Source organism: Elaeis guineensis, chromosome 14 (assembly GCF_000442705.2).
Source record: "Elaeis guineensis isolate ETL-2024a chromosome 14, EG11, whole genome shotgun sequence".
NCBI lineage: Eukaryota > Viridiplantae > Streptophyta > Magnoliopsida > Arecales > Arecaceae > Elaeis > Elaeis guineensis.
Genome location: NC_026006.2, coordinates 60463160 through 60482587, shown reverse-complemented (window position 1 = coordinate 60482587; position 19428 = coordinate 60463160). Strand labels below are relative to the sequence as shown.

Sequence of the window (19428 nt, the reverse complement as noted above, 5' to 3'; positions counted from 1 at the left end):
GACTTCAAAACTTTGCTCCCCCCTGGTCATAGGGTCGATCAGTGTGCCATGCTTTTCGAAGGTCTTGTCAGCTCGGGCATATTTCTCGGCTTGGTCTAGCATCTCTACAAAGTCCTTCGGATACTTCTTCTCTAGCAAGTAGAGAAAATTTTTTTTGGATTCTACCTTTAAAGATGGTCATAATGATCGACTGATCTAGATCACGCACTTTCAGGATGGCCGCATTGAAATAGTTCATATAGTCACGGAGGGGCTCTTCTTCCTTCTTCTTGATGTTTACCAAGGAGCTAGATTATCGGCACTATCTTGTGCTAGTTACAAAGTTGGTGACAAATGATCTGCTCATCTAGTCAAATGAATGGATAGAGCCCGACTTCAAACCTACGTACTAGTCTCGAGCCACCTTCTTAAGGGTAGAGGAGAAGGCTTGGCATAGAATTACGGTGCTTGCTCTATGGAGGAGTATGAGACCTTTAAAGCTCTCCAAGTGGTCCACTGGGTCAATTGACCCATCGTAGCTTTTCAGTTGGGGCATTTTGAAGTTTTCATACAGCGGTTCTTATATAATTCTATCATTGAAAGGTGGGTTGATATGGAAGCCAACTTGATCATTCCGATTTGTGCTTTGATGCTGTAGTGCTTCAATTTGTTGATTCATCTCTCAGAGCTTTCGGTCCATGTCAAGATTGTGGGCCATGAAGGCCTTTATGCGACGTAATGGGGACCAGCTTAGAGTGAATCTTTTGATGGAGGAGTTGGTGAATGCCTTCTCCACTCGGGGCTCTAAAGTCGGCTCAACCATGTTTGCCTACCTCGATTCAAACTTTGTGATGGAGATCAAGGAGGTTGCTGCCAGGGCACCTCTTGCACCAGATTCGACTGCTGCAGGGTGTTGACTACCGCAATCAATGCTTACACCTAAGCAACTAGAGTGTTGAGTTGATTTTGGTTTACCCCTATAGCTGGTGGGAGGGTTGCGAAGGTTCCTCCAGCTACTAAGCCAGAGCATGGTTTTCGATCAGGTCTTCAATCAGTTGGGATGCCACGATGCTTTAATGCCTTGATGACATCCTTCTTGGTGGCATGGAGATGTATCATGCACTTCTTCCCAGAAAATAGGTCTGCTCCTTCCTCTAGCTCCAACTGTTACTGTAGATTTTTAACTTTAGTCAGAAGTACGGGAGTGAGGTAAAGTTAGTGAGGATGATGGTGACCAGACCTACAAAAAAAATTTCTAATCAAAAGTAGTTCTGATGGGAACCTCCGATGCTCAAGTCAGTAATTTGAAATAGATGGAAAGGAGTGTGTAAGAGAGTTACCTACCTCTTAGGATCCCTTGGTTGCCTCTATTTATAGAGGCAGGAACCATGGGAGAAAAGATTGTGGGAGGCCATGCTGCCTCCATGAAGCAAATCCTTGACACTCTCACTTTGATTTTCGTGAATTTAGTGGGTGGCGGCACCTTATCCGACATGTAGCCAATCATTTTTGTTAATAACTCAAGCCAAATTCTTTGGGACCTGACCGTTGATGTGACCTTATCCCATACATGGTCGGCCATTTTCCATAATGGCTATGGCTTGAGTACCCGGGATGTGATCGTTGACGTGATCTTTTTTTGCACGTGACCGATCATTTTTCTTAATGGTTTGATTTGAAACAACCATATGGAGGCTTTTTGCTGATATCGCGGTTAGCAACTTTCCTTAATAGCTTGATTTGAAAGGGCCGTGCAGAGGATTTCTCACTAACCTTCCCAGGTAGGATGATCGAAGTAGGGAGTGGGAGGGGTGTACTTTGGCAGCCTGCTATGTATGCTGCTGAATAATAAGAGCTATGGTGGATGCCTAGATCAGGCCGACGTGAGGGTTCGACAGCTTGAGAATGGGTTGGTGGCTCATGTTCGAAGGTACAGGTGAGGAGTTGAAACCCATGTACAAGTTACTAGCTGGTGTGGGGGTTGATGGACGATGCATGGATTGGTGGCCGATGTGTGGGTCAGCCATGATTAGAGTTTGCTCTTGTCTTTGGATCGGATGTAAAAATTCTACCCATAACATGGGCCATGGGTGGTGCACTATCATTGTCGGGTGGGATAATGGGATCAGAAATCTAGATAATTGAAATATTATATGGTATTGTTATAATCTTCTGAATCAATGTGGAGGTATGTGGGGCTCCTAAGATGGCCGATCTAAACACTACTGACTTGTCGGCCTTGTGAGTGACTTTCAAAAACCCCATTCTTTTGGTAGTAATGCTGGTGGTTTGAAAGAGGATGGTGAGGAGGAAGCTCTTGCGTAGTATGTGGCTGATCTTTCTGATATCATAATAGTCGAGGATGACATGGCTTCCATGACATGCTTGAGGCTCTCTTTGGGAAGAGAGCAGATTGTAGACATTCTAAAGTTGTCAACGATGAGAATGGTGATGGTTTGACGGTGGTTGATTTGATGGACAAGCTTGATTTGGTTGAAATAGTTACTGAAGGTGGCGAACTCAGGAATGGCTCGAGAATAGCTGTGATGTAAAAGGCCATGACGGAGAATAAAAGGAGGAAGGGAAGGAGGATCACAACTTGAGGCTTAGGGGCTATCTTGGTATGGGTTTGGTTTGAGTTGCTAGTTCTAATAAGAGGAGATCGTGGTTTGGTGGGATAAGGGAAGGAGCAGATGGAACATATAAGGAGAGCAACTTGAGGAGGAGAGAGAAGATCAATTAGATTTGCTATATTCGAAGTTCAAAATTATGATTGTAAAAAGGTCGACAGTTTGTGAGTCAAGGATGAACTAGATAAAAAGTTTAAGTTATTGTTATAACTAGGAAGATAACTATTCCAACACCAAACTTGGTAATAGATCTGGATTTTGAAGAAGTTTAAATCGTTAGAGATGACTTATTAGAGCTAGGACCATTCGATAGTCTGATAATTTGAATGGTTGATAGATTTATGACTGAACTTAATATGGCATGATTTGCATAGTTAACCAACCCAAATTATCAGTTCATTAAATACATGAGGTGTATCATGAGAGTTTCCATAAATAAGATGCTGCCAACCATCTTGTGATACTGCCATATATAATTCCTAAATTTTCTTAAGTCATAATCTCCACACTACTGAGTTAGGCATCTTTTAGCAAAGAAGCTAGGTTATTTTTGATAGCATTTACCAATTAGTAAAAAAGCCACTTGATGGTAATACCAAAAGAATGGGACTCAAAGCTGGTCCATCAAGGTTGGAATGTTTAGTGGCTCTTGTGGAGGCTTTTCTTCATTCTTTATCCCATGACCTAAGATCTTTTTTTGCCAAAGGAAAAGGAGAGAAACATCTTTTACCATAGGGTAATTACCCAATATATCATCTTAGCTTGCTTGGCTATAGGGACATTGTATTCTTTTGGATCTCTAATAACATAAAAAATGGTGGACAACTTGTCACCGGTGACTTCTAAAAAGAGAACTAATATGTTAGAATTTTAATTTGAAAAATTATCAAGCAAAATACTTAATATACTAAAAACAACTCAAATTTCTTAAGTTTGTAAAAATCAGCTTATTTATAAAAATATTGTTTATAGACTTTACAAACCACATCTCATGTAAGGTCCTGGCATAGCCTAAAAAACAGAACTTCATAAAATTTCCAATTCCTAGTGCAGGCTAATTGATCTTGTTCAGATTGTAGCTAATTAGATTTAATTGGTTGATCTGGTCTAGTTGAATTATCTAATCGGTCTAGTAAAATGAGTTGACTGAGCATTTATGATGAATTAAATTATTTTGATTATTCAAAGGATAGAACATGCAAGTGTCTTATATTTCTAATTGGTTTAGATGGAGAAAGCTGACTACGATCAGAATTTAGCAAGGCTCAGTGAGTTTGTGCAAATTAGTTTGTATGAATTAGGTTTTGATAAGTCAGATATGGTTAGACTATGAAGAATTAATCTAAACTCAAATATGCATTTATATAGAATGCAAACATGGCTCATACATACAGTGCGAAAGCCTCTGTAGCTCTAATCTTAGCTATTACACCAACCAAGATGTTGGCCATCATCAGCATATCTTTCTAATGCCAGTGAGGAGACCTAGCATTATCCAATGATCTGCAAATAGGAAGAATATGGTATATGGATTAATACCAAATTAAAATTTTTAGATCTCTTCTAACTATGGATACAATGATCTCTTATCCCTACTCTACTTAGATGAAATAATTTTTGCTTGTGAAATAAAAAAAAAAATCAGCCACTACTGTGGATCACTACACCAATGAAGGAGAAAAATAAAATATGAAGCATGTCCTCAAAATTAATAACAAGATAGAAGAAAATTATAGATTGCATTCACAATCATGAGTGATCAAGTCTAACATTGATAGTACTTGATGAGTGGAATTGATTTATTATTAAGATAAACATAATCAAATTTGTTTCATGGATCATCATACATAATAATGAGGAACAAGAAATATAATGCTCTTATGGTAATGTTGAGGAGTGATTTCATGATATCTGAGAATCGAGATGACGTGACATGTTGGCATGTTCTTTGAGCCCATCATTTAGAAAGCTTAAAGGATAGGCTTCTTTTGATTGTTATAGAGATCCTACAATAAATGGGTAACAAGATTTAATTCACTTATAGTTACTCATTTTTCTAATCACACAAACATAAATCACTTAGGCTATTAGATTTTGTATTATTATCAAGTTAGACTATCTAAAGAGATTGAATCCAATGGATATTGTCATGAACTAGTGAATTACATATGTTAGCCACAATCATATTCGATTGATGTCATTTATGAAGTAAAGTTTATTTGTCCATTTCACTCAACTTGAATCACTGAATGAGCTCACAAGAATACAATGTCCATGACAAGTTTGAGAATTGCAACAATTAATGGTCAGCTTCTCAAAAATGTGCTTGCCAATGTATCAAAGGCTTTTTTATGTGAGCTAGATGGCTCTTCAGATGCATTCGATGTCAGTTCATCTACTTCTGGAGAGTCGGCAGGGGTGTTGGCACTTTTCTCTAGAGCATCTACAGGGGCATCAACAACATCTTCTTCTGGAGACTCTATAGGAGCCTCAGCTACCTTTAGAGCCTCTGCCGAAGGATCAATCATCTTTGGTGAGGTCGATAGAGGGGATATGGGTGGTACACCATCAATATTGGGTGGGATGATAGGCTAAAAAATTTGGATCATTGAAATATTATATGACATTGTCATAACCTTTTTAATTATTGTGGAGGTATGTGGGGCTCCTAGGACAGTCGATCCAAATGCTACTGACTCGTCGGCCTTGTGAGTGACGTTCAAGAATCTCATTGTTTTGGTAGCAACACCGATGGTTTGGAAGAGGGTGGTGAGGAGGAAGCTCTTGCGTGGTATGTGACTAATCTTTCTGATATCATAATAGTCGAGAATGATATGGACTTCCATGACATGCTTGAGGCTTTCTTTTGGAAGGGAGGAGATTGCAGACATTGTAAAGTTATCAACGACAAGAATGGTGATGGTTTTATGATGGTTGATTTTATGGACAAGCTTGGTTTGATTGAGATAGTTGCTGAAGCTAACAAACTCAGAGAATGGCTCGAGCTGTGATGTTAAAAGGCTATGGCGGAGGACAAAAGGAGGAAGGGAAGGAGGAGGATCACAACTTGGGGCTTAGGGGCCTTCTTGGTATGGGTTTGGTTTGAGTTGCTAGTGCTAATAGAAGGAGATCGTGGTTTGGTGGGATGAGGGAAGGAGTAGATGGAACATATAAGGAGGGTAATTTGGGGAGCGGAGAGGAGATCGGTTAGATTTGTTATATTCGAAGTTCGAAATTTTGATTATGAGAAGGTCGATAGTTTGTGAGTCAAGGTTGAACTATATAAAAAGTTTAAGTTACAATGACAGCTAGGAAGGTAACTATTCTGACACTAAATTTAGTGATAGATTTGGACTTTGAAGAAGTTTAGACTGCTAGAGATGACTTATTAGAGCTAAGACCATTTGATAGTCTGATAATTTAAATAGTGGATGGATTTATGACCTAACTTAATATGGCATGATTTGCATAGTTATCCAACCTGAATTGTCAGTTCATTGAATATGTGAGATACATCATTAGAGTTTCCATAAATAAGATGGTGCCAACCACCTTGTGATACTCCTATGTATAATTTCTAATTTTTCTTCAATTATAACCTCCACACTACTGAGTTAGGCATCTTTTAGTAAAGAAGTTGGGTTATTTTTGATAGCGTTATCTTCACCTACTTGTAAAGCCACTTGATGGTAATATCGAAAGAATAGGACTCAAATCTGGTCCATCAAGATTAGAATGTTTAGTGATTTTTGTGGGGGCTTATCTTCATTGTTTGTCTTATGACCTAAGATCCTTTTTTGTCGAAGGAAAAGGAGAAAAATATCTTTTACTATAATGTAGTTGTCCAATATATCATCTTAGTTTGCTTGGCTTTAGGGACATTGCAATTTTTTTAGGATCTCCAATAATAAAAAAATAGAGAACAACTTGGCACTTGCGACTTATAAGAAGAGAACAAATATGTTAGAATTTTAATTTAAAAAACTATCAAGCAAAATGCTTAATATACTAAAAAGAACTCAAATTTTTTGAGTTCGTAAAAATCAGCTCATTTGTAAAAATATTGCTTACAGACTTTACAAACCATATCTCATATAAGATCATGGCATATCTTAGAAATAGAATTTTATAAAATTAGCCAATTTCTATTACAAGCTAAATGATTTTGTTCGAGTGGTAGCTAATTAGATCTAATTGGTTGATCCTGGTCTAGTTGAATAGTCTAATTAGTTTAGTAAAATGAGTTGGCTGAGCATTCATGATGAATTAAATTATTTCAATTACTTAGGGGACACAACATGTAAGTCTCTTATATTTTTAATTAGCTTAGATAGAGAAAACTGACTACGATCAAAATTTAGCAAGGCTCAAAGTGAGTTAGTGTAAATTGGTTAGCATGAATTAGGTTTCGATAAGTTGGATATGGTTAGGCTATGAATAATTAATCTAATCCCAAATATGTACTTACATAGAATGCAAACATAAGGTGGCTCATGCATACCATGTAAAAGCGTCTGTAGCTTTAATCTTAGCTATTATGCCAACCGAGAAGTTGGCCATCATCAACATATCTTTCTGATGCCAGTAAGAGGACCTAGCATTGTCCAATGATCTTCGATAGAAATACTATGGTACATGGATTCATACCAAATCAAAATTTTTAGATCTCTTTCAACTATGGATACAATGATCTCTCGTCCCTGCTCTGCTTAAATGAAATAATTTTTGCTTGTGAAACAAGAAAGAAATCTATTGCTACTATAGATCACCATGTTAACAAAGGGGAAGAATAAAATATAGAGCATGTCCTCAAAATTAATAACTAGATAGAAGAAAATTATCGACTACATTCACAATCATGATCGATCAAGTTTGACATTGATAATGCCTAATGAGTGAAATCTATTTCTTATTAAGATAAACCTGATCAAATTTGTTTCATAGATCATCATCTATGATCATGAGGAATAAAAAATATAGTGTTCTTGTGGTAATGTTGAGGAGTGATTTCATGACATCTGAGAATCGAGACTGCATGATATATTGGCATGATCTTTGAGCCCATCGTTTAGAAAGCTTAAAAGATAGACTTCTTTTGATTGTTATAGAGATCCACCTACAAATGAGTAACAAAATTCAGTTCATTTATAGTCGCTCATTTTCTTATCATACAAATACAAATCACTTAGGCTATTAGATTTCATATTTATTATCAAGATAGACTGTCCAAAGGGATTAGATCAGATGGATATTGCTATTGAGCTAGTGAATTGCATATGTTAGCTGCAGCCATATTTAATTGATGTTATTTATCAAATAAATTTTATTTATCCATTTCACTCAACTTAAATCACTCAATGAGCTCATAAGAATACGATGCCCATGACAAGTCTGAGGATTGCACCAATTGACAGTCGGATCCTTAAAGATGTGCTTGCTGATGCATCAAAGGCTTTCTTGTGTAAGCTAGATGGCTCTTCAGATGCATTCGAGATTAGTTCATCTGCTTCTAGAGAGTCAGTAGGGGCGTCAGCACTTTTTTTGGAGCATCAGCAGTGGCATCAACAACATCCTCTTCTAGAGATTCTATAGGAGTCTTAGCTACCTCTGGAGTCTCTGTCGAAGGATCGATCATCTCTGGTGGGTTCGATATAGGGGCCATAGGTGGTGCACCATCAATGCCAGGTGGGATAAGGGGCTCAGAAACTTGGAGTACTAAAATACTATATGGCATTGTTATAACCTTCTTAATCAATGTGGAGTGTGTGGGGCTCCTAGGACAGTCGATCCAAATATTACTGACTCGTCGGCCTTACGAGTGATGTTCAAGAACCCCATTCTTTTGGTAGCAATATCGGTGGTTTGGAAGAGGATGGTCAGGAGGAAGCTCTTACATGATATGTAGCTGATCTTTCTGATATCATAATAGTCGAGGATGACATGGACTTCTATGACATGTTTGAGCCTTTCTTTGGGAAGGAAGGAGATTGCAGACATTCTAGAGTTATCAACGACAAGAATGGTGATGGTTTTACGGTGGTTGATTTCATGGACAAGCTTGATTTGGTTGAGATAGTTGCTGAATGTGACGAACTCGAGAAATGGCTCGAGAATATCTGGATGTTAACAGCCATGACAGAGGATAAAAGGAGGAAGAGAATGCAGAGGATCACAACTTGGGGCTTAGGGGCCATCTTGGTATGGGTTTGGTTTGAGTTGCTAGTGCTAATAGGAGAAGATCGTGGTTTGGTGGGATAAGAAAATGAGTAGATGGAATATATAAGGAGAGCAACTTGGGGAGAGGAGAGGGAATCGGTTTGATTTGCTATATTCAAAGTTCGAAATTATGATTGTGAGAAGGTCGACAGTTTGTGAGTCAAGGATGAACTATATAAAAGTTTAAGTTATCATGACAACTAGGAAGATAACTGTTCCAACACCAAACTTAGTAGTAGACCTAGACTTTGAAGAAGTTTAGGCCGCTAGAGATGACTTGTTAGAGCTAGGATCATTCGATAGTCTGATAATTCGAATGATGGATAGATTTATGACCTAGCTTAATATGGCAAGGTCTGCATGGTTAACCAACCTGAATTGCTAATTCATTGAATACATAAGGTATATCATGAGAGTTTCCATAAATAAGATGGTGCCAACCATCTTGAGATACACTCATATATAATTTTCAACTTTTTTTCTATCATAATCTCCACACTACTGAGTTAGGCATCTTTTAGCAAAGAAGCTAGGTTATTTTTGATAGTGTTATCTTTACCTATTAGTAAAGCCACTTGATGGTAATAATGAAAGAACATGACTCAAATATGGTCCATCAAGGTTAGAATGTTTAGTGGTTTTTGTGGGGCCTTATCTTTATTTTTTGTCCAGTGACCTAAGATCATTTTTTATGAAGGAAAAGGAGAAAAACATCTTTTGCCACAAGGTAGTTGCTTAATATATCATTTAGCTTGCTTGGCTATAGGGACATTGCATTTTTTTTGGATCACCAATACTATAAAAAAATGGAGGACAACTTGGTACTAGCGACTTCTAAAAGGAGAACAAATATGCTTGAAATTTTAATTTGAAAAATTATCAAGCAAAATTCTTAATATACTAAAAATAACTCAAATTTTTTGAGTTTGTAAAATTAGCTCATTTGTAAAAACATAGCTCACAAACTTTACAAACCACATCTCATGTAAAATCATGGCATATCCTAGAAAATATAACTTCATAAAATTGGCCAATTCCTAATGCAAGCTAATTGATCTTGTTCGGGTTGTAGCTAATTAGATCTCATTGGTTGACCTGGTCTAGTTAAATAACTTAATCGATTTAGTAAAATGAGCTGGTCGAGCATTCACAGTGAATTAAATTATTTTGATGATTTAGGAGATAAAACATGGAAGTATCTTATATTTTCAATTAGTATAGATGGAGAAAGCTGACTATGATCAAAATTTAACAAGGATCAAAGTGAGTTAGTCCAAATTGGTTGGCTTGAATTAGATTTCGATAAGTCAGATATGGTTAGACTATGAAGAATTAATCTAAACTTAAATATGCACTTACATAGAATATAAACATAAGGTGGCTCATGCATACAATGCGAAAGCTTTTGTAGCTCTAATTTTAGCTATTACACCAGCCAAAATATTGCCTATCCAGCATATCTTTCTGCTGCTAGTAAGGAGACCAAGCATTTTCCAGTGATCTTCAAATAGAAATAATATGGTACATGGATTAATATCAAATAAAAATTTTTAAATCTCTTCCAACTATGGACACAATGATCTCTCATCCCTACTCTACTTAAATGAAATAATTTTTGCTTGTAAAATAAAAAAAAAATTTGTCGCTACTGTGGATCACTATGCTAAGGAAGGAGAAGAATAAAATATGGAATATGTCCTCAAAAATAATGAGATAGAAAAATATTATCGATTGCATTTACAATCATGATCGATCAAGTTTGACAATGATAATACCTGATGAGTGGAATCGATCTCTTATTAAGACAAAATTGATCAAATTTGTTTCATAGATCATCATCCATGATCATGAGGAACAAAAAATATAGTGTTCTTGTGGTAATATTGAGGTGTGATTTTATGACATTTGAGAATCGAGATTACATGATATATTGACATGATATTTGAGTCTATCGTTTAGAAAGCTTAAAGGATAGGCTTCTTTTGATTGTTATAGAGATCTTCCCATAAATGAGTAACAAAATTCAATTCATTTGTAGTCGCTCATTTTTTTATCATGCAAATACAAATCACTTAGGCTATTAGATTTCATATTTATTATCAAGATAGACTGTCCAAAGAGATTGAATCTGATAGATATTGCTATTGAGCTTGTGAATTGCATATGTTAGTTGCAACCATATTTAATTGATGTCATTTTTCAAGTAAATTTTATTTATCCATTTCATTCAACTCGAATCACTCAATGAGCTTATAAGAATACAATGCTAATGACAAGTCTGAGAATTGCACCAATTGACAGTCGAATCCTTAAAGATGTGCTTGCTGATGCATCAAAGACTTTTTTGTATGAGCTAGATTGCTCTTCAGATGCATCCGAGGTTGATTCATCTGCTTCTGGAGAGTCAGCAAGGGCGTCAGTATTTTTTTCTGGAGCATCAGCGGGGGCATCAACAACATCCTCTTCTGGAGACTCTATAGGAGCCTCAGCTACCTCTGGAGCCTCTGCTGAAGGATCGATCATCTCTGATGGGTTCGATATAGGAGCCATGGGTGGTGCACCATCAATGCCAGGTGGGATAATGGGCTCAGAAACTTGGAGCACTGAAATATTATATGGCATTGTCATAACATTCTTAATCAATGTGGAGGTATGTGGGGCTCCTAGGACAGCCGACCCAAACACTACTGACTCATCGGCCTTGCGAGTGACGTTCAAGAACCCCATTCTTTTGGTAGCAACACCGGTGGTTTGGAAGAGGGTGGTGAGGAGGAAGCTCTTGCTTGGTATGTGACTGATCTTTCTGATATCATAATAGTCGAGGATGACATGGACTTCCATGACATGCTTGAGGCTTTCTTCGGGAAGGGAGGAGATTGCAGACATTTTAGAGTTATCAACGACAAGAATGGTGATGGTTTGACGGTGGTTGATTTCATGGACAAGCTTGGTTTGGTTGAGATAATTACTGAAGGTGGCGAACTCAGAGAATGGCTTGAGAATAGCTGTGATCTTAAAGGCCATGGTGGAGGATAAAAGAAGGAAGGGAAGGAGGAGGATCACAGCTAGGGGCTTAGGGGCCATCTTGGTATGGGTTTGGTTTGAGTTGCTGTGCTAATAGAAGGAGATCGTGGTTTGGTGGGATGAGGAAAGGAGTAGATGAAATATATAAGGTGAGCAAATTAGGGAGAGAAAAAGGGATCGGTTAGATTTGCTATATTCAGAGTTTGAAATTATGATTATGAGAAGGTTGACAGTTTGTGAGTCAAGGTTAAACTTTATAAAAAGTTTAAGTTATCGTGACAACTAAGAACGTAACCGTTCTGACACCAAATTTAGTGATAAATTTGGACTTTGAAGAAGTCTAAACTGTTAGAGATGACTTATTAGAGTTAAGACTATTCGATAGTTTGGTAATTCGAATGGTGGATGGATTTATGACCTAACTTAATATGGCATGGTTTGCATAGTTATCCAACCCGAATTGCCAGTTCATTGAATACGTGAGATATATCATAAGAGTTTCCATAAATAAGATGGTGCCAACCATCTTGTGATACTCCTATATATAACTTCTAAGTTTCTTCAATTATAACCTTTACACTACTGAGTTAGGCATCTTTTAGCAAAGAAGTTGGGTTATTTTTGATAGTGTTATCTTCACCTACTTGTAAAGCCACTTGATGGTAATATCAAAAGAATAGGACTCAAATCCAGTCCAACAAGATTAGAATGTTTAGTGATTTTTGTGGGGGCTTATCTTCATTGTGTCTTCTGACCTAAGATCCTTTTTTATCGAATAAAAAGGAGAAAAATATCTTTTACTAAAATGTAGTTGCCCAATATATCATCTTAGATTGCTTGGCTATAGAAATATTGCAATTTTTTTTTGGGATCTCCAATAACAAAAAAATGAAGAACAACTTGGCACTTGCGACTTATAAGAAGAGAACAAATATGTTAGACTTTTAATTTGAAAAACTATCAAGCAAAATACTTCTATACTAAAAAGAACTCAATTTTTTTGAGTTTGTAAAAACCAGCTCATTTGTAAAAATATTGCTTACAGACTTTACAAACCATATCTCGATGTAAGATCATGGCATATCGTAGAAAATAGAACTTTATAAAATTAGCCAATTCCTAGTACAAGCTAATTGATCTCGTTCGGATTGTAGCTACTTAGATCTAATTGGTTGACCTGGTCTAGTTGAATAATCTATTCAGTTCACTAAAATGAGTTAGCTGAGCATTCATGATAAATTAAATTATTTTGATTACTTAAGGGGCAAAACATGTAAATATCTTATATTTTCAATTAGCTTAGATAGAGAAAACTGACTACGATCAAAATTTAGCAAGGCTCAAAGTGAGTTAGTGCAAATTGGTTAGCAGGAATTAGGTTTTGATAAGTTGGATATGGTTAGGCTATGAAGAATAAATCTAAGTTCAAATATACCCTTACATAGAATGCAATTGTAAGCTGGCTCATGCATACCATGCAAAAGCATCTGTAGCTCGAATCTTAGCTATTACGCCAACCAAGATGTTGCCTATCATCAACATATCTTTCTAATGCCAGTAAGATCTTCAATAGAAATAATATGGTATATGAATTAATACCAAATCAGAATCTTTAGATCTCTTCCAACTATGGAAATAATGATCTCTCATCCCTGCTATACTTAAATGAAATAATTTTTGCTTGTGAAACAAGAAAAAATTTGACCACTACTATGGATCACCATGTCAATGAAGGAGAAGAATAAAATATGGAGCATGTCCTCTAAATTAATATCTAGATAGAAAAAAATTATCGATTGCATTCATAATCATGATCGATCAAGTCTGACATTGATAATGCTTGATGAGTAGAATCGATCTCTTATTAAGATAAAACTAATCAAATTTGTTTCATGGATTATCATCTATGATCATGAGGAACAAAAAATATAGTGTTCTTGTGGTAATGTTGAGGTGTGCTTTTATGACACTAAGAATCGAGATTACATGACATATTGGTATGATCTTTGAGCCCATCGTTTAAAAAGCTCAAAGGATCAACTTCTTTTGATTGTTATAGAGATCCTCCAACAAATGAGTAATAAGATTCAATTCATTTATAGTCGCTCATTTTTCTTATCATGCAAATACAAATCACTTAGGCTATTAGATTTCATATTTATTATCAAGATAGATTATCCAAAGGGATTGAATTTGATGGATATTGCTATTGAGCTTGTGAATTGCATATGTTAGCTGCAACCATAATTAATTGATGTTATTTATCAAGTAAAATTTATTTATCCATTTCACTCAACTCGAATCACTCAATGAGCTCATAAGAATACAATGCCGATGACAAGTCTGAAGATTGCACCAATTGACAGTCGGGTCCTCAAAGATATGCTTGCCGATGCATCAAAAGCTTTTTTGTGTGAACTAGATTGCTCTTCAGATGCATCCGACATTGGTTCATCTACTTCTGGAGAGTCAGCAGGGGCATCGGTACTTTTTTCTGGAGCATCAGCGGGGGCATCAACAACATCCTCTTCTGAAGACTCTATAGGAGCTTCAGCTACCTCTGGCACCTCTGTCGAAGGATCGATCATCTCTGGTGGGTTCGATATAGGGGTCATGGGTAGTGCACCATCAATGCCAGGTGGGATAATAGGCTCAGAAACTTGGAGCACTGAAATATTATATGGCATTGTCATAACCTTCTTAATTAATGTGGAGGTATGTGGGGCTCTTAGGATAGCCGACCCAAATACTTCTGACTCGTCGGCCATACGAGTGACGTTCAAGAACCCATTCTTTTGGTAGCAACATCGGTGGTTTGGAAGAGGATGGTGAGGAGGAAGCTCTTGCGTGGTATGTGACTGATCTTTCTGATATCATAATAGTCAAGGATTACATGGACTTCCATGACATGCTTGAGGCTTTCTTCGGGAAGGGAGGAGATTGCAGACATTCTAGAGTTATCAATGACAAGAATGGTGATGGTCCGACGGTGGTTGATTTCATGGACAAGCTTGGTTTGGTTGAGATAATTGCTGAAGGTGGTGAACTTAGAGAATGGCTCGAGAATAGCTGTGATGTTAAATGCCATGGCGGAGGTTAAAAGGAGGAAGGAAAGGAGGAGGATCACAACTTGGGGCTTAGGGGCCATCTTGGTATGGGTTTGGTTTGACTTGCTAGTGCTAATAGAAGGAGATCGTGGTTTGGTGGGATGAGGGAAGGAGTAGATGGAATATATAAGGTGAGCAAATTGAGGAGAGAAGAGGGGATCGGTTAGATTTGCTATATTTGGTGTTCGAAATTATGATTGTGAGAATGTCGATAGTTTGTGAGTCAAGGATGAACTATATAAAATTTTAAGTTATCATGACAACTAGGAAGATAACTGTTCCAACACTAAACTTAGTGATAGACCTAGACTTTGAAGAAGTTTAGACCGTTAGAGATGACTTGTTAGTGCTAGGGCCATTCGATAATCTAGTAATTCGAATGGTGGATGGATTTATGACCTAACTTTATATGGCAATGTTTGCATAATTAACCAACCTGAATTGCTAGTTCATTGAATACATGAGGTATATCATGAGAGTTCTCATAAATAAGATGGTGCCAACCATCTTGAGATACTCTCATATATAATTTTCAACTTTTCTTCAATCATAACCTCCACATTACTGAGTTAGGCATCTTTTAGCAAAGAAGCTAGGTTATTTTTGATAGTGTTATCTTCACCTTCTAGTAAAGCCACTTGATGGTAATAACAAAAGAACGGGACTCAAATATGGTCCATCAAGATTAGAATGTTTAATGATTTTTGTGGGGCCTTATCTTTATTGTTTGTCCAGTGATCTAAGATCTTTTTTTGGGGAAGGAAAAGGACAAAAACATCTTTTACTACAAAATAGTTGCCCAATATATCATCTAGCTTGCTTGGCTATAGGGGCACTGCAGTTTTTTTGGATCACCAATAATATAAAAAATGGAGGACAACTTGGCACTAACGACTTCTAAAAAGAGAACAAATATGTTTAAAATTTTAATTTAAAAAATTATCAAGCAAAATTCTTAATATACTAAAAATAACTCAAATTTTTTGTGTTTGTAAAAATCAGCTTATTTGTAAAAACATAGCTTACAGACTTTACAAACCACATCTCATGTAAAATCATGGCATATCCTAAAAAATATAACTTCATAAAATTGGCTAATTCCTAGTGCAAGCTAATTGATCTTGTTTGGGTTGTAGCTAATTAGATTTAATTGGTTAACCTAGTTTATTTAAATTATCTAATCGATCCAATAAAATAAGCTGGCCAAGCATTCACAGTGAATTATATTATTTTGATTATTTAGGGGATAAAACTTGCAAGTATCTTATATTTCCAATTAGTTTAGATGGAGAAAGTTGACTATGATCAGAATTTAGCAAGGCTCAAAGCGAGTTAGTGCAAATTGGTTGGCCTGAATTAGATTTCGATAAGTCGGATATGATTAGGCTATGAAGAATTAATCTAAGCTCAAATATACACTTACATAGAATGCAAACGTAAGGTAGCTCATGCATATCATGTGAAAGCGTCTGTAGCTCTAATCATAGCTATTACGCCAATCAAGATGTTGGCCATCATCAACATATCTTTCTGATGTCAGTAAGGAGACCTAGCATTGTCCAGTGATCTTCGATAAAAAAGAATATACTATATAGATTAATATCAAATCAGAATCTTTAGATCTCTTCCAACTATGGATACAATGATCTCTCTTCTCCACTTCACTTAAATGAAATAATTTTTGCTTGTGAAACAAGAAAAAAAAACCACCGCTACTATGGATCACCATGTCAATGAAGGGGAAGAATAAAATATGGAGCTTATCCTCAAAATTAATAACTAGATAGAAGAAAATTATCGACTGCATTCACAATCATGACTGATCAAATTTGACATTGATAATGCCTAATGAGTGGAATCTATTTCTTATTAAGATAAACCCGATCAAATTTCTTTCATGGATCATCATCCATGATCATAAGGAACAAGAAATAGTGTTCTTGTGGTAATGTTGAGGAGTGATTTCATAACTTTTGAGAATCGAGATGACGTGACATATTGGCATGATCTTTGAGCCCATCATTTAGAAAGCTTAAAGAATAGGCTTCTTTTGATTGTTACAGAGATCCTACTATAAATGGGTAACAACATTCAATTCATTTATAGTCACTCATTTTTTTATCATGCAAACACAAATCACTTAGGCTATTAGATTAGATATTTATTATTAAGTTAGACTGCCCAAAGGGATTGATCCAATGGATATTACTATTGAACTAATGAATTGCATATATTGGCCATGACCATATTTGATTGATGTCATTTATCAAATAAATTTCATTTGTCCATTTCATTCAACTCGAATCACTCAATGAGCTCACAAGAATATAATGCCTATGACAAGTTCGAAGATTGCACTAATTAATAGTTGGCTCCTCAAAGATGTGCTTGTTAATGCATCAAAGGCTTTTTTACGTGAGCTAGATGGCTCTTCAGATGCCTCCATGGTTAGTTCATCTATTTCTGGAGAGTCAGCAGGGGCGTCAATACTTTTTTCTGAAGCATCTATGGGAGTATCAACAACATCTTTTTTTAGAGACTCTAAAGAAGCCTTAGCTATATCTGGAGCCTTTGTCGAAGGATCGGTCACATCTGATGGAGCCGATATAGGGGCCATGGGTGATCCACCATTAATGCCAGATGGAATGATGGGCTCAGAAACCTAGAGCACTAAAATATTATATGGCATTATCATAACCTTTTTAATTAATGTAGAGGTATGTGGGGCTCCTGGGATGGTTGACCCAAACATCACTGACTAGTCGGCCTTACGAGTGATGTTCAAGAATCCCATTCTTTTAGTAGTAGTGCTGGTGGTTTGGAAAAGAATGGTCAGGAGGAAGCTCTTGCATGGTATGTGGTTGATCTTTTTGACATCGTAATAGTCAAAGATGATATAGACTTCTATGATACTTGAGGCTTTCTTCAGGAAGGAAGGAGATTGCAGATATTATAGAGTTGTCAATGACGAGAATGGTGATGGTTTGACAGTGGTTGATTTAATGGATAAGCTTGGTTTGGTTGAGATAATTGTTGAAGGTGACGAACTTGGAGAATGCCTCGAGAATAGCAATAATGTTAAAGGCCATGGCAGAGGATAAAAGGAGGAAATGATCCCGAGTCACCCTATCTATATAGTTTGAGTTAGTTTTTATTCTTGACTGCCTACGACAGCGATCAAATTTTGACGCTGTTGTCAGAGATCTAGGCATGATTATTTTTTTTATTAAATTTTTTTTTTTAGTCTTATTCTTAGTTTCTTTTTATTTATTTTTAACTTGCTTAGTTACTAAGTCAAACTTACTTTTTTCCAAAAAAAAAATCTCTACATTGACACCTCATCATCTACTTAGAAAATTAGATACTTAATCACAAAACTTAAAAAGTGAAATAAATCAATTTATTCTTGACTAACTACCAAATCTGGCCACCTTTTCTTCTTGCATTGCATAAGTCCATAAAACATCTTAAGGGTACGAATCCTAAATAAGATAAGATGAAAATTTCATCATCCTTCCTGAACCCACAAACCATCATCCTGCATACTGCATTGACCTAAATCTTAACCTAAAATCAATTAGACATTGGCCCCTAAGGACTCTCGAGCTCAATAGGATAAGGGAACCTAAGAGTTGGATTGAGTTAGGGTTAGTCAGTTTGACTGGTGTCTAGAAAAGTGGTTCAAGGACTACGTCCTAAAGGAAGGTGGTTATCTAATTGGTTACGTTCGCTTATTTGACCAACTCAGTTGGTGTCTAAAGAAAGCAACGAAGGGACCCCCATCAATCTTACACTTATCTGGTCAGTTGAGTGGCTAGTCTTTTACCTGGAGTGCTCAAAGATAACCTTGACAGTTAGGAGCTGTCTAGATCTAGGGTTACTCTTAGCTAGAATTAACTGTATAACTTGATTACTAACCTACAACCATTAACCTTAATTAAAATATTCTTCTCTATCGCCTCTAGATTTAAGACTCTTTAGGCTCTCATTTTTAGAATTCTCTTCTTATCTATCTCTCTTTCCTCTTCCCTTAAGAAAAGAAAAAAAATTATAAAAATAACTAAAAATTCTCAAATTTCTTTTTAGACAAAGATATCTAATCAATTAGTGAGAATAGATCCAAACTTTACATCGAGTCCAGTAGACCTTAAGCCCATCATGAGGGAACTCGAACATGAACCTCGGGTATTGAAAGACTTTTGCCACCCAATTGGATCAGCCCAACTCTCATGTATCTGACTGTCTTAAACTGATGTCAATTTTAAAATTAAACCTCAGATCATAAACATGCTTCTCAAATTCATCGGAATCGAGGATGCATATATTTTTATGAGAGAATTTGAGGAAGTATGCATCACGATGTGGCTTCAACAGCTCACTGAGGATGTTGTAAAACTTAGGTTGATTAACTTTGCCCTCAAGGTAGTGCCAAAAAGTGGTTATACAGTCTTCCTAACCAATCCATAGCATCA

General features: G+C 36.5%; 1 protein-coding gene and 5 pseudogenes across 1 annotated transcript; all 6 read right to left on the bottom strand.

Moving 5' to 3' along the window:
• Nucleotides 1-1998: 1998 nt before the first annotated feature.
• LOC114914803 (fasciclin-like arabinogalactan protein 3) lies at nt 1999-4060 on the bottom strand (annotated as a pseudogene).
• Nucleotides 4061-4864: 804 nt separating this feature from the next.
• On the bottom strand, nt 4865-7169 carry LOC114914802 (fasciclin-like arabinogalactan protein 14; annotated as a pseudogene).
• Nucleotides 7170-7972: 803 nt separating this feature from the next.
• Nucleotides 7973-8803, bottom strand: LOC114914801 (fasciclin-like arabinogalactan protein 3; annotated as a pseudogene).
• Nucleotides 8804-11075: 2272 nt separating this feature from the next.
• On the bottom strand, nt 11076-11909 carry LOC105057530 (fasciclin-like arabinogalactan protein 14). Its single transcript, XM_010940180.3, has one exon. It carries the CDS (start codon nt 11907-11909, stop codon nt 11076-11078), a length of 834 nt encoding a protein of 277 aa, XP_010938482.3.
• Nucleotides 11910-14164: 2255 nt separating this feature from the next.
• LOC105057531 (fasciclin-like arabinogalactan protein 14) lies at nt 14165-14997 on the bottom strand (annotated as a pseudogene).
• Nucleotides 14998-17273: 2276 nt separating this feature from the next.
• Nucleotides 17274-18168, bottom strand: LOC114914800 (fasciclin-like arabinogalactan protein 14; annotated as a pseudogene).
• Between the last annotated feature and the right edge of the window lie 1260 nt (nt 18169-19428).